Source organism: Alligator sinensis, unplaced genomic scaffold, assembly GCF_000455745.1.
Source record: "Alligator sinensis unplaced genomic scaffold, ASM45574v1 scaffold677_1, whole genome shotgun sequence".
In the NCBI taxonomy this organism is placed as follows: Eukaryota; Metazoa; Chordata; order Crocodylia; family Alligatoridae; genus Alligator; species Alligator sinensis.
The window spans coordinates 1,019,954-1,034,952 of NW_005842276.1; the positions used below are offsets into that span (position 1 = coordinate 1,019,954).

The window sequence follows — 14,999 nt, forward strand, 5'->3', positions numbered from 1 at the left end:
TTTCCCTTGGGTCTGTCCCTTGCGTCCATTGGGTCAGGCGGGCTCTTGCTCGTCTCCACATGCAGCTTCCTGCTAGAGTGCTGGAAGCCCCATGTGGGGGCACTGAGCCAGCCAGCCTGGCCTGATGGTGCACAGCCTATACCCACCCACAAACCCCATGCCCACCCACAAACCACTTGCCCACCTCTTGCAGGCAGAAGCTCCCCTCCCCACTTACAGAGTTGTCCAGTCATGTGGCTCTATGCCTCCACATTATGGAGGTGGGGATCCAGAGCCTGCCGAAGTTCTCCTGACTTCTTTTGTCCTTCCTGAATTAGTAGGTCTGCCTGTGGTGTTTCCTTACTGGAAAAATGTTAATGGGGCCTTACACTGCAAGATTTTATTTAATTTTCATGCTGGTTTAAAACTTGAATTGCAGAACTTGCTGCTCTATCCTTTAGCAGCACTTCAGTAGTTAGTTTACAAAGATTTTTCAAAAGATAGTTTATGGTTATCGTGAATAGTGAAAGCATAGGAAACTAGAACCATGAGTGACCTGCAGTTCAAAATACAGAAGCTCCATGTACATTTTAAATGTACTCCTTTTGTTCCTGTAGCACACGGAGGAGAAAGAGGAAGGACTGGAAGTCGAAGAAGGTGAAATGGGTGATGATGAAGCTCCTACAAGTTGGTGAGCGCTTAAAGGTTTAGTTTATCTGTCAAAACTGTTATAAAGTGAAAATTTTCAGTAGTGTTAGCTGCATGAAAACTCCTGCAGTGTTAGCTTAAACATTGTTGATTTAAGAAGCACCATTGCATGCTGGAGTCAGAACTCTGCTGTTTTCAGAAAATTGTCAACTATTACCTTAAAACATTACTGCCATCAAACAAGCAAGGAAAGGAAAGTGTGTTAGCAAAAGTAATAAGAAGTTGCTAGTAGTAGTATTAAATAAAAGACTACATGATAATATCAGTCAGTAGAATTATTTGGATCCCAATTAAACAGTCTATCTCATCTATGATACTGTAGTATTTAGGCCGTAGTTCTCAGATGTGATTACTTATTTGAATCATTAATCCACATATGAAGATTCTGGCTTTAGAGTTTATCATATGCTCAGCTCAGTTAATTTAGTTGAAGACTAAATTGAAGATTTTATCTAATGTTATTAAATTCAATTGAACAACATATAACTTACATTAAAATACTGCTCTAAAAGGAATGCAAAAATGATACATTTACAAACCATTTAATCTTTAACTAACTGCTTATCAGCATCTGAATGGCATCTGACTGCACTGAGATTTGAAAATCACTCACTTAAATTGATTTGAGCAATTGCATTTGTTCTTAGTCAACAAAAGCTCCTGTTTAATACGAAAAAAAACTAGTTCTCTTTGTGTGGGATTTTTTTCCAGATTATCCACATCCTATAGATTTGTGGCTGCACTTGACTAAAATGGAAGGATGAAACCAGTGCACTGAATGCAGTGTGCTTTTTACTAATAGACGTTTGTGTCAATATTTATACAGCAAACTTTTGCTCAGGTCATTAGGGAAATTCTTAGTTTAACTAGTTTGATAAGAAATGTGCTATTAAATACTGTCTAAATGTTGCCCACAGGGGGGTATCCTTTAATCATCTTGTTCTGTTCTTTGAGACGTGGTTACACAAATGAGTTGTTGTTAGTAATATTACTGAATAAGAGAAATGACTGAATTAGAATGCAGTAAATGTAGGCACGTAGTAGTAGCCATTACAATGTGAAAGGCAGTGCACCAGGATTCTGTTATATGGATCTCGGGTAGGGGTGCACCAATAAAGGTTTTTTGGACTGATGCCTGTGGCCGAATATTAATAAAACATATCGGCTGATACCGATCTGATTGCTGATATGCAGCTTGGAGAGCAGCGTCCAGCCAGTAAGTCTGTTGCGGGGAAGGGCCTTGCGTCCATTGGGTCAGGCGGGCTCTTGCTCGTCTCCACATGCAGCTTCCTGCTAGAGTGCTGGAAGCCCCATGTGGGGGCACTGAGCCAGCCAGCCTGGCCTGATGGTGCACAGCCTATACCCACCCACAAACCCCATGCCCACCCACAAACCACTTGCCCACCTCTTGCAGGCAGAAGCTCCCCTCCCCACTTACAGAGTTGTCCAGTCATGTGGCTCTATGCCTCCACATTATGGAGGTGGAGGTGCAGAGCCTGCCGAAGTTCTCCTGACTTCTTTTGTCCTTCCTGAATTAGTAGGTCTGCCTGTGGTGTTTCCTTACTGGAAAAATGTTAATGGGGCCTTACACTGCAAGATTTTATTTAATTTTCATGCTGGTTTAAAACTTGAATTGCAGAACTTGCTGCTCTATCCTTTAGCAGCACTTCAGTAGTTAGTTTACAAAGATTTTTCAAAAGATAGTTTATGGTTATCGTGAATAGTGAAAGCATAGGAAACTAGAACCATGAGTGACCTGCAGTTCAAAATACAGAAGCTCCATGTACATTTTAAATGTACTCCTTTTGTTCCTGTAGCACACGGAGGAGAAAGAGGAAGGACTGGAAGTCGAAGAAGGTGAAATGGGTGATGATGAAGCTCCTACAAGTTGGTGAGCGCTTAAAGGTTTAGTTTATCTGTCAAAACTGTTATAAAGTGAAAATTTTCAGTAGTGTTAGCTGCATGAAAACTCCTGCAGTGTTAGCTTAAACATTGTTGATTTAAGAAGCACCATTGCATGCTGGAGTCAGAACTCTGCTGTTTTCAGAAAATTGTCAACTATTACCTTAAAACATTACTGCCATCAAACAAGCAAGGAAAGGAAAGTGTGTTAGCAAAAGTAATAAGAAGTTGCTAGTAGTAGTATTAAATAAAAGACTACATGATAATATCAGTCAGTAGAATTATTTGGATCCCAATTAAACAGTCTATCTCATCTATGATACTGTAGTATTTAGGCCGTAGTTCTCAGATGTGATTACTTATTTGAATCATTAATCCACATATGAAGATTCTGGCTTTAGAGTTTATCATATGCTCAGCTCAGTTAATTTAGTTGAAGACTAAATTGAAGATTTTATCTAATGTTATTAAATTCAATTGAACAACATATAACTTACATTAAAATACTGCTCTAAAAGGAATGCAAAAATGATACATTTACAAACCATTTAATCTTTAACTAACTGCTTATCAGCATCTGAATGGCATCTGACTGCACTGAGATTTGAAAATCACTCACTTAAATTGATTTGAGCAATTGCATTTGTTCTTAGTCAACAAAAGCTCCTGTTTAATACGAAAAAAAACTAGTTCTCTTTGTGTGGGATTTTTTTCCAGATTATCCACATCCTATAGATTTGTGGCTGCACTTGACTAAAATGGAAGGATGAAACCAGTGCACTGAATGCAGTGTGCTTTTTACTAATAGACGTTTGTGTCAATATTTATACAGCAAACTTTTGCTCAGGTCATTAGGGAAATTCTTAGTTTAACTAGTTTGATAAGAAATGTGCTATTAAATACTGTCTAAATGTTGCCCACAGGGGGGTATCCTTTAATCATCTTGTTCTGTTCTTTGAGACGTGGTTACACAAATGAGTTGTTGTTAGTAATATTACTGAATAAGAGAAATGACTGAATTAGAATGCAGTAAATGTAGGCACGTAGTAGTAGCCATTACAATGTGAAAGGCAGTGCACCAGGATTCTGTTATATGGATCTCGGGTAGGGGTGCACCAATAAAGGTTTTTTGGACTGATGCCTGTGGCCGAATATTAATAAAACATATCGGCTGATACCGATCTGATTGCTGATATGCAGCTTGGAGAGCAGCGTCCAGCCAGTAAGTCTGTTGCGGGGAAGGGGCATGGTGGGAGGGAAAGACTGGGGGAGCAGATCAAAACCCCTGCAGCGAGGAAGGGAGTGGGGCAGGGGTAGGCGCTGCACAGGCGGGACAGGGCACAGGATGGAGCCACAAGTGGTTCATCTGGGGTATGGGAGAGGGGTGTGGCTCCAATGCTGCGCATGCCCCCAGGGGAACCATGGACGGGGCATGTGCCCCCCAGATCTGCATGCAGGGTGAGAGCAGGCTGCCACTGGGCTGGGGCTCAGGGTGGTGCTGGGCTCTTCCTGGCAGCGGGGTTGGACCATGGCTGTGCTCAGGGCGGATAGTGGCAGTGCTAGGAGTGGGATTCAGCGGGGGACTATGGTGAATTTTGGGGTGGTTTTAGTCCACTCCATAGCACCCCCTCCCTGCACTGCCACCACCTCCCAGAGTGCAGCCCTTGCCCAATGCCCCCACCAGGAAAAGCCCAGTATCGCTCCCAGCCCCAGTCTGCAGTGGCAGCCTGCCCTCACCCTGCACACAGATCTGGGGTGCACATGCCTCCCCCGGGGTTGTATATAGTGTTAGGAGCCACCTGCACCCCCTGGATGAGCCGCTTATGGCTCAGTCCCATGCCCCCACTTCAGCTGTGCAGCACCTGCCCCTGCCTCGGTCCCACTCCCCTAAGCATGGCGGCCTTGATCTGCACCCCCACACTCCTTCCCCACAACAGACCTCCTGGCTGGATGCTGCTCTCTGCTGCTGGGCTGCACTCCTGGCCACGTGCATGGTACGGCTGCGCCCATGCACTCGCCATTTATTGGCAACGTTATCGGCCACATCAGCCAAAAAAAGCCAGTTGCCAATAAGGTCAGTTTTCCTTTTATCAGTGTCAATACGATGTGGACCAATATATCAGTGCACCTCTAATCTCAGTTCAGATCAGCTAAATGTTAAGTAGATGCAGATGAGCAAATAACAATCTATTGAAATACACAAATAGCTGGGATGACATATACCAAGATTGCTTTCTTTAACTTGTGGGATGAGAGGAATGAAAAACACTTCAGCAAATCTGTTATTGTTAATAATGTTCTAAAGGTTGGAAGTATTGCTACAGACAGATGCTTCTGAGGAAGGTGTGCCCTGCATTTCTTTAGAGCAAGAAATGTTGTTAATGTATGCTCACAAAGGGACTCTTAATATAAAAGCTACATTATAAATGATGCCATAGTTCAGGAAGGTGGTAGAGTACTTGTTTATGTGTTGTTGTGAACCAAGGCCTATAAGAGGAACAGGCTTAGAGCCAGGAACTGGGAATTCTCTTTACAGTTCATGCATTCTGCAGCTCCAAGCAAAATGATCAATAAACACCAATTCAAAATCTAATAATCTTTTAAAAAAATCTGCTACATGAGTTAATTAAACTAGAGAAAAATAAATAATATTCTAACTTGTTTTAGCGACGGTAATCAGAGAGGTAGAAGTAATGGGGTAAAAATCACCTGGATGTGATTTTTCCTTATTACTTTGACATGCATCTGTCTCCTTGTGGACTTTGTCTCAGTTGTCTAGTTGGCAAAATGTGAATCACAGTATTTACTGTGGGGTTTGCAGCATTTATGTTTTCTTTCAAGTGGCTATTTTCCAGCAGTAGCATAATCATATTTAAAAAGGTCTCTCATTTTCCCCTGGCAAAGTTCATCTCATCTGCTTTGTTCTCACCATTTAACCCAAAGGCTGGTAGAGAATCCACATCTACAGATTGTCTGAGGCCCCCCCTCTAATATACTGTGATTAACACAGTAACGTGTAATCACACCACAAATAGTAACCCTGCCAGATTTTCAGATTAATTTATGGCATGATAATAAACCAAATGAGCCACATAATTATTCTACATATGCATAACTTCTTTTGGGCTTATTAATATCTCACCTCTGAATGTGTGGCATGTCAGGGCTGAACCATGATAGGTCCCAGTGTTCAGCTGAGTGTCAGGATCTGGCATGGGGCAGCCTCAGGCTCTGGGACACAGCTGTCACCTACCCTATCAATAGGAAGGATCTGGAGGCAGGGAGAGGCAAGTGCTATGAGGCCAACATCAGGACGTATCTCTGTGATATCACATTCGCTGTGACCCAGACTTTTAAAAAGTGGACATGCAGCTAGGCTTCAGATAGGTTTTTTCCAGGTACACTGGGACCCTGGGATTTGAAAGAGGCTCCTTCATCTGTGGTTTTCATGTATGGAGACTTATAAACTGCATGTACATCCCAGTTGCACATGTGGTTTCCTGACAGCCCTGGTGCATGGGAACCCTGGATTGGGAGAGACTCACTGATCCTGGGGTTTCCATGCACCGGAGATGTTATAAAACTGCTTGCACAGCCCAGCTATACAGGCAGTTTTTACAGGTCCCAACATGCTGGGACTCTGGAATTAGGATGAAGTTCCTTGATCCTGGAGTCCCAGCATTCCTGGACCTTTAAAACTTGTGTCTGCAGCCCAGCTGGACTGCACGTGTGTTTATTTGACATTGCAGTGTGCCAGGAAAACAGGCTCAGGGAGAGGCTCCTTGATCCTGGGTTTCTGGTGCACTGGGACCCTGGGATCAGGGAGCAGTTCCCCAATCCTGGGATCCTTAGAGTCATACAGAAGTAGGGTTGGAAGGGACTTGCAGGGGTTTAGCACTTAACTGAAAAAGGCAAATTCTGGTAATTGCAGAGTAATTACTAGCTCCAAAGTCTGTATTGAAATCCAGTTTCTAGTCTCCTGTTTCTCTAGCCATTGTAAGATACAAGCACTGCCAGAATGCATCTCAGCCTGTTTATATGGGGGTTTCCTGGAGAAGGAAAGAGATGCATATTACTTTCAGATATCCATAGCCTGGCTACAGAGCATTATTATATGCTTTGAGAGGAAGCTGCCTCCCTCTTCGTTCCTTGGGGTACTGTTGAAGTTGTGTGGTAGGGGTGTGCAAAGCTTCAGTCTGTGATTCGATTCGGAGAAGATCCAGCCCGATTCGGAGGCCAAATCACCAAATCGAATCGGGAAAAGAAAAAACCTCTGAATCAATTCGGAAAAGATTTGGAGATTCGGAAGGCAGTCTTTCAGGGGAACAGAAACTGAGAAGAGGAAGGGGAAGCAGGGTGGGAAAGACTGACATCTCTAGCTGGCCAGTGACTGTGATCTTTCCCTCTGTGGGAGGGATGTAGAAACAGCATATAAGACACTGTCTGCAGGCTTTCTTTGCCTTTTGTGAGCTGTTTCTGCCTGAACAACAGCGTCTGAAAGGTACTGGACTGGCTTGGCTTCCTACCTAGTCAGTCTCTTGCTACTTTATGTTCTTGGAAAGGATTGGATATGCAGAAACTCATGGACTCAATATAGACATTGGATTTATGACACACTACAACCTGCTGGCCATCTGACTCCCCAGGTACCTCTCCACTTTTACCTACTACATTCCCGTTTCCCCCCTACCCCAGCCTGTCCCTCACCCTGTGATGCCTTCATTTCCATTTTCACTGACTGGCTTTCTTGCCTGCATTCCATGCCAGCCTCTGGCTTCTTTACTATTCCTTCCATCCAGGAACAGCACACACACCAACTGCAGGTGCTTCCTCGGCCTTACAAAGAGTTTTTCAACCCGAAAGCTAAGATATATTTCTCTAACTATTCAGTTGGTCTACTAAAAGATACCAGATTGACCCAAAGGACCTTGGCTGCCAGTACCATGTCCTTAGACCAATACCCCTAGCACCTGTCCCCGGTCAGATGATTGGAAGGATGCAGGGCCATGGGCACATCTAAGCCCCAGGCCAGGGGCTGACAGAGAGTTCTTTGGCAGCTGCTGGAGAAGAAGCTCCTGCAGGAAAGGAAAGAAAGGCTCTAGTCTGTGACAGTTTGGCTGCCTGAGATGCTGCTGGTGCTACTGTGCTGTAGTGCACTGCTTACCTGTTGTTATTTAAAGTGGTGGACTAGGGTGAGGCTGTAGGGGAGGAGGAGACCTCATTGGGGCATGCTACCATGTCATGTAGAGGCCCCAGTGCTAGTGAGGGCGCGCCTTAACAAGCAGTGTCACCTGTGTTGTGAGTTTTGCCTTTCAGCAGCCAGTTCCCAGAAGCCTTTGCACCTATCTCCTTCAAACCTCCGGGCTCCATGGCCTCAGCAGAGGCTAGCATCCCTGCAGTTTTCACCCCACTGTGCCTTAACACATACATGTGACACGAGTTTTGCTTTCAAGTGCAGTTTCCCAGTGACCCCTGCACTTATCTCCTCAAAACTTGGCAGGCTTCATGCCCTCAGAAGGGGCACCATCCCTGCAATTTTTATCCAAATCGGCCAAAACATGACAAAGTTATAGGTATTTCAGTGATTCCCCGTTATAGTTTATGGCCGAATCTCCTCTCTGAATTGGTGTTGATTCAGCCGAATCAATTCGGGACAGTGATCCGAATCTCCAAATCCAATTACGGTCCTCCGAATCAGTTGAATACCAATTGATTACTTCCCTATTTGCACAGGCCTATTGTGTGGGGGGTGGAGAAGTGGTCTCCTCCTAAATAGCAGCTAAAATGAGTATAGTCCTGTTGTCCAGGATTATTGGCTCTTCATTTATCTGACTTACAAGAATACTGGTATTTTCTGTGGTTCTGCATTGTAAGAATGGACATAATTTGTCTAGCATATCTCTGAAAGCTGCATTCAGAATGAAGCCTTTTGTTTTCAGTTCCATTCCAATAGATTACAACCTGTATAGAAAATTCTGGTCACTTCAAGATTACTTTAGGAATCCAGTGCAGTGCTATGAGAAGGTCTCATGGAAAACTTTTCTTAAGGTAAATCATGTTCCTATTTTATTGTGTACCTTTTGTGCAAAATTAGTTGGATTAATGAATTACATTTTTATATACCTAGAATAGGGCATCTAACAAAGAAGAGAGATATTATTTCCTGCCATTTATACAAATGAAAATGCATTGTCATTACAATTATACTTTAAAAATATACTTAATTAATCTTAAAGTACAGTCATGAGTAATAAGATGAACTCTTACCTGTTAATCTGCTGAGACATATGCAAAGCCAAGTGCACTAGTGTCTAAGTGTGTAGCATTAAAAGCATTCTTGATAAAGTTCTTATGCACCCAGACAGACAGGAGTACACCACCATGTCAAGAATAACAACATCCGATCTTTTTAACTTATTGGGCTAAACTGTTTCAAATGTAGCTAGTGTATTTGCTTCCATGGAAAACTAAGCACTTGAGAAGTGTGAAGTTTTGAAACACTTGCTTTTGAAAATGTAGTGGCCCCAAATTTCTAGACACCATGGGATTCCAGCTCATTGAATGAGCTATAATTAAAGTGCCCCTGCTGCCATTTTGAAACACGGGCCGCTGAATACATGTAACACTGCAGCACACCGCTCCAGCAGACTCAGTTATTTGAGTCTGCACCAACGCGTTCTGATTGGAACTCGGCAGAAAGTGTAAAGGTACCCCATGAAATTAAAATTTTGTCTACCCCATGTAATTCAAATTGAGTCTCAATTCTGTTTTTTCCATGTGCACATTTTCCATTAAGCCTGGAGGAAGTTTGAGGATTTTCAGACTAGAGGGTATGGATTGTGTGCTAGTATTAGAAAATGGGAACTTGAAATGGGGACAAGTATGAGCTTTGAAATGAACTTGCCTCTTAGCCTTCACTGTTAGAAACCATACCCATAGTTTTAGTAATGCTGTCTTAAAACCAACTAAGCCCTTCCTCAACAGATGGCAAATTACTTGCATTTTGAGGAGCTTCTTGAAGTATCATTTCAGTAACATTCTTGAAGAACAGCTTGGTTTGGATTTCTGTCCAATTCTGAAATGATTCATGAGGCTTGCTGTCAACTTTTCCTGAGCAAAATGTTTTCATCTGAAGAATATTTGTCATCTTTTTGAATTGGAGTACCTGACTGCCTTGGCCAACACTGCAGTCCAGTGTTACTATTTGTAGTGAATAGCAAACTTAGAAATAAATTTACTTGCTTGGAACCTTTTGGGATCAGCTCCATTAAAGTTTTTCTAATGAAAACAAAATACAGTACTTGAACTTTTCTGTGACATACCCTTGCTTTACAGTATTCAGAAGAAGTTTTGGCTGTTTTTAAAAGCTACAAGTTGGATGACACACAGGCCTCACGGAAGAAGCTAGAAGAGCTGAAAACAGGAGGGGAGCATGTGTACTTTGCGAAGTTCCTAACTAGTGAAAAGGTGTGTACTTTACATGTCTCTATGTGTAAAAAAAAAAATAAAATAAAATAAATAATAAAATAAAAGGAAAGGAAAGGCATGCATTGTAGTAGAGTGATACAGTTGCATATATTGCCTCTCATTTATATGCTGTAATTGTATAGTTAGAGAGCAAAGGTAAAAGTTTAATGCAGGGGTCAGCAACCTGTGGCCCCTTGCGTGGATCTGGCCCATGAAGACGTCTGATTCAACCTAGGAAGGTGCTGCCTGGTCCCTGTGCAGCACAAGGGATTGGGAGGTTTGCAGCTGCATTGAGCCAGTCATCCTGTCCACAGCTCTCCCTGCTGCCCTCTTGTGTCTACACATACCTCACTGCAGAGAGGTAGAATAAGTGAAGATAACTTGAGCTCTGGAGTGGAGAGATTTGCAATGTATGGTGGTGGCTGGGTTACTAGCTCCTGCTCATGGCCTGTTGCATGTGGGAAAAAGTTGCCAAACCCTGGATTAAGGCCTACTTTTTCTGTTATTGCATGTAGAGCTGAATTTTTATACTCAAAATAAGCATGCACTTAGGTTTGAGCTGTATTTTCTGCCTTATTATACAGTTCTTTTGAAGCTGTTTTTGCAATTTTCTAAGAAACTGAATTCTATAAACATTACTATAAAGAATCGCATGCTTTTGTATTGCTGTGTTCTCTTATGTGGTTAAAGCCTGAAATATTGTATCTCCTGGAGTAATACACACCTCTGTTTCTTGAATAACTCTTTTTTGAGCTTTTTCCTTGTTCTTGGGGTCTTGTGGTCTCAAACTAATACAAGAAGCTACCCTTTCTGGCGCACGAGAAAAGAAAATGTCCCATGCTGTTACTTTACATATGAGAAATCATTGCATTGTGTTGAGAGCCCCATTTCTAGTTTATATCATCAGACATGATAGATTGTTAAAATAGTGAGTGAATCCAAATTCTTGTACTTGTAGAAGTGAGTCATGTCCCAGGTAGAATGTTGTACAGATCAGCTGCATAAAACAGCTATAATGGATGTTTAAGGACCATACGAGACTATATGCTGCTCTTTTTATATTGTTCTCCACACTTAGATTTCACTTTAATAATCACCCAACCAACAAATCCTGCAGTGTCTTAGCCAAGGCGCATATTAGTAAAAATGGAGTGCAATAGCCTCAACTAGTAAACAGTTATAGAATCATAGAAAATGAGGGTTGAGAGGGACCTCAAGAGGTCATCTAGTCCAGCCCCTTGCTCAAAGCAGGGCCACCCCCAACTAAATCACTCCAGCCAGAGGTGAGTAATTTGAACATATGGGCAACCTAGAATACAGATTCTGGTACGCTTTAATAAAATCAGATTTCTATAGTAGTAGCCCCAACTTGGCTTATCAAAGCTAGGCATATTTTATGTCTTCTTGAAAGTTTGAAGAGTACCTAAAAATGAGAGTAATGAAACATGATGAGTCATTTCTGCTTAGTGACCTGTTTTGTTTTTTAAACCAAAATCTCTTGCATAGCTCATGGATTTGCAGCTGAGTGACAGTAACTTCCGCCGTCACATCCTGTTGCAGTATCTGATATTATTTCAGTATCTAAAAGGACAGGTCAAATTTAAAAGGTAAGATAGAAATCCTGATCTTAGTGGGAGATATTGGGTTCTGAGGTCAAGCAGAATAGAGGATTTTTTTAAAGCTCCTGTTATAAGATTCTGTAGAACTTAAGATCAGATCTGGCAAGCAAATCTGACTTTTCTGTGTGGCTTTTGTTGCAAGATCTAAGGCCCCTTAAGCCTCTGGTAGATGTTATGTTTATGTCACGATTAACATGTAGATTGTGTCATCAATGGTGATGTGCCACACGTTCGCCCAGTTTTCAGTGCCATAGAACAGCAAAGATGTAGAATATCCTTGTGGCTGAAGCAAAATCCTATATTAAAAGACCCAGTTTTAGATGTGTTGGAACACAGCTGTCTAAAGTAGAACAGAAATGTACTGTTTAGTTATGTGTTCATTTCTTGTGCTGTGCGCTGTGTGTGTGTGTGTGTGTGTGTGTATAGACATGACAGTAGCCTTTACAGCAGCATCTCACTGTTGGTGCTTTTTATCAGCACATTTCAAAGCACTTTTTAAAGGAGGTTAATATCATTACCACCCTGAGCCAGGAGTAGAACCCAGTTCTCCAGAAGCATAGGGCAGTGCCCTGTCCGTCAGACATTACTGTCTTAGAGTGTGATTCCAACACAATATTCAGTTCCCAATGTGGACCAGAACTGAAATAAAATGAACAGGGCACCAAAAAATATTCTAGGTATTTCAATATAATGCTGATGTTTTTGAAATGTTACCAAGTAATTAAACACTCTTCTGACTACAGGAAATTTTCTGCTCAAACTGTGGTTAATTAGCCATAATCATAGCTGAATTAACCCTTAAAGTTAGCTAATGCTTGACAAAAAACCCCCCAACCAACAAATTCTTTATGCTGTGTGTTACAGATTTAATAGGGGACTTATTCCCAGAGTTGCACTGGACAGTAGACTTCTTTTTTTCACCACTGAGAAATGAAAATGAGATTTCAGTTCATATTATAGTCCCCTCTTGCTAATGGACCAAGTCACAGATCTTGCAAATATTCATTTTCCCTTCCATCTCCCACCTGCAAGTCCTGTTGAGATTCTTGGCACCTTAAGAAAGCAGTGACACTTGTCCCAGAAAGTCTACAGCCTCCCTCCCTTCCCCCCCCGCAAGTTGTTTGAGATGCCTGTGTTCATTCTTTAGTCTGTACATTAATTGGTGACTTTGAAATGCTGCTACGTTACTACATAACTTCTTCCTTTGTATCTAGAAAATTGTAATACTGTAATAACAGATTACAGATCCCTCATGGACTAGGCTATTTTGATTTAGTGATTTTTTTTTTTTTTTTTCTTTCCCACTCCAGTTCAAACTATGTTCTAACTGATGAACAATCCCTCTGGATTGAAGATACTACAAAAGCAGTTTACCAGGTTTGTACAAAAGAGTCAGGCAAACAATTGCTCTAAATCTTTTCTTGTAATAAAATAGATTCCTTTCTCCCATGTGTTTGGTGTGCTGATAACACAGAGCTATAGCGCAGGAGCTTTCTGTTTAAATTCGTCTATGTTATCTTTGCAAATTTGAAAGAATTCTTGGAATCTTCAGAAATACCAGACATTGTATCTGCTGTCCATCAATCGGTAACCCTGGTTTCCTTTGCTTACCTTCTTTCAAATATATTAACTAAATAGTTCATATGTAGTAAAATATGATCTCTTCCAATTGCAGCTTCTTTCAGAAAACCCTCCAGATGGGGAAAGGTTCTCAAAAATGGTAGAGGTAAGTAATTAAAAATGAAAGCTATTGCATGTCACAACAGGGTCCAACTAGACTATAAAAGAATGCCATCAGTTTGTAATCTAGCCAGCTAAAAAACATGAGGTAAAAGTAGTTTCTGGTGCTATACCTTCCTTAGACTTTCCATACCAGTTTCTGTTGGTTTGCGGTGACATTTTCTTAGTTTGTTCAAAAGCTTTTTCTCTTACCTGTTGTTGGGACAGTTTTGGGCATCCCAGATGGATGCATCCCCCAGACACACATGACTATAATGGGGGATGGGGAGAAAGGACACTGACTGTGCAAAAGAATTAGTTTAAATCAGGGGTGTCCAACCTTTTTGAATGTGGGGCCGAATCACAAACTTTTTATCACCCAGTGGGCTGGCAAGCCATATTCAGAGACGTCACAGGAAGTGGTATCATATCAGGAAGTGATGTCATGTGACCTTTGCTGAATGAAGTTGCAGGGGTTGACATGGTGCTGGTTGACATGGCATGGATGCCTGGGTTGACATGGTGCTGCAGGAGCCGCTTGGCTACAACCAGGTTGACCTGGTGCTGGAGAAGCCGCGGGGCCAAGCCAGGGTTAACCTGAGGCCCGCCCAGCCTGCCAGTGCCATGCCTGGGTTGACATGTTGCTGCAGGACCCGCCTGAGCAGAACCAGGTCGGCACCGGCCCGGAAAAGCAGCATGCAGCTGAAGCCGGCTTCCCATGTGCTGCTTGGGACTGACCGGTGCAGGCTCATCCTGTCCCGAGTGGCACACGGCTCCGCTGCCGCTTTTGCTGGCCGGTGCAGACCTGGCCGGGCTCCTCCCGTCCCCAGCAGCACGTGAGAAGCAGCCCCCTCGGGGCCTTGTGCGCAGGAGGCCAGGCCCAGAGAGCCACAGCGCCCGGGGGAAGACTGGGCGGGGGAGTAGGCGCTGCCTTGCTGTGGGGCAGGGCAGGGCAGTGGTACTGGCTTGAAGCGGGCCATTCCCCCGGGCCCCGAGGGGGTAAGTAGCTCCCCTCCCCTCACTGCCGGCTGGGTCCCGAGGGCCAGCCCTGCCCACCTCGCCGCGGCCCCGCCACTGCTGCCGCCGCCGCCGCGGCTCCGCACCAGCGGCTCCGCACTCCGTGCCACTGCCGTCACCCCACGCTCTGTGACAGCGGCTCTGTGCAACCACCACTGCAGCTCCAAATAAAATGGCTTGGTGGGCCGCATGTTGGACAAGCGTGATTTAAATGATGTTCCCCAAAGAAGTATCCAGTATATAAAGAAGTTGAAAATATCCCCCTCTGATTGTTAAACAGTCCAGTCTTAGTTGCTTATAGTAGCGCACTGACAAAAAATTCAGATGCTGATTTTGAAGGTGGAAGTGTTTATTAATATTGGGTATTTCTATACCTTTTTCAGCATATACTAAACACTGAAGAAAACTGGAACTCGTGGAAAAATGAAGGCTGCCCAAGCTTTGTGAAAGAGAGGTAAACATATAAGTAAAGTTGGAAATAAGCCTTTCTGCTAACAGAGTAATTGCAGAGGACATGCTCAGTAACACAAGTATCTTTACTAAATAGTGCAGAGGGGTTCTACAGTGTGTTGGGGGGCATATCACTCT

The 14,999-nt window shown here is 43.0% G+C and overlaps 1 protein-coding gene across 1 annotated transcript in view; it reads left to right on the plus strand.

The window, feature by feature from the left end:
- The window catches only part of THOC1 (THO complex 1), a 31,194-nt gene that overhangs the window by 8,836 nt on the left and 7,359 nt on the right, over positions 1-14,999 (plus strand). Inside the window, exons 9-15 of the mRNA XM_025209262.1 lie at positions 2,505-2,578; positions 8,529-8,637; positions 9,925-10,056; positions 11,563-11,663; positions 12,986-13,052; positions 13,351-13,401; positions 14,795-14,865. Of these exons, the coding sequence (XP_025065047.1) occupies positions 2,505-2,578; positions 8,529-8,637; positions 9,925-10,056; positions 11,563-11,663; positions 12,986-13,052; positions 13,351-13,401; positions 14,795-14,865 (605 nt within the window). The remainder of the gene's footprint in view (positions 1-2,504; positions 2,579-8,528; positions 8,638-9,924; positions 10,057-11,562; positions 11,664-12,985; positions 13,053-13,350; positions 13,402-14,794; positions 14,866-14,999) is intronic.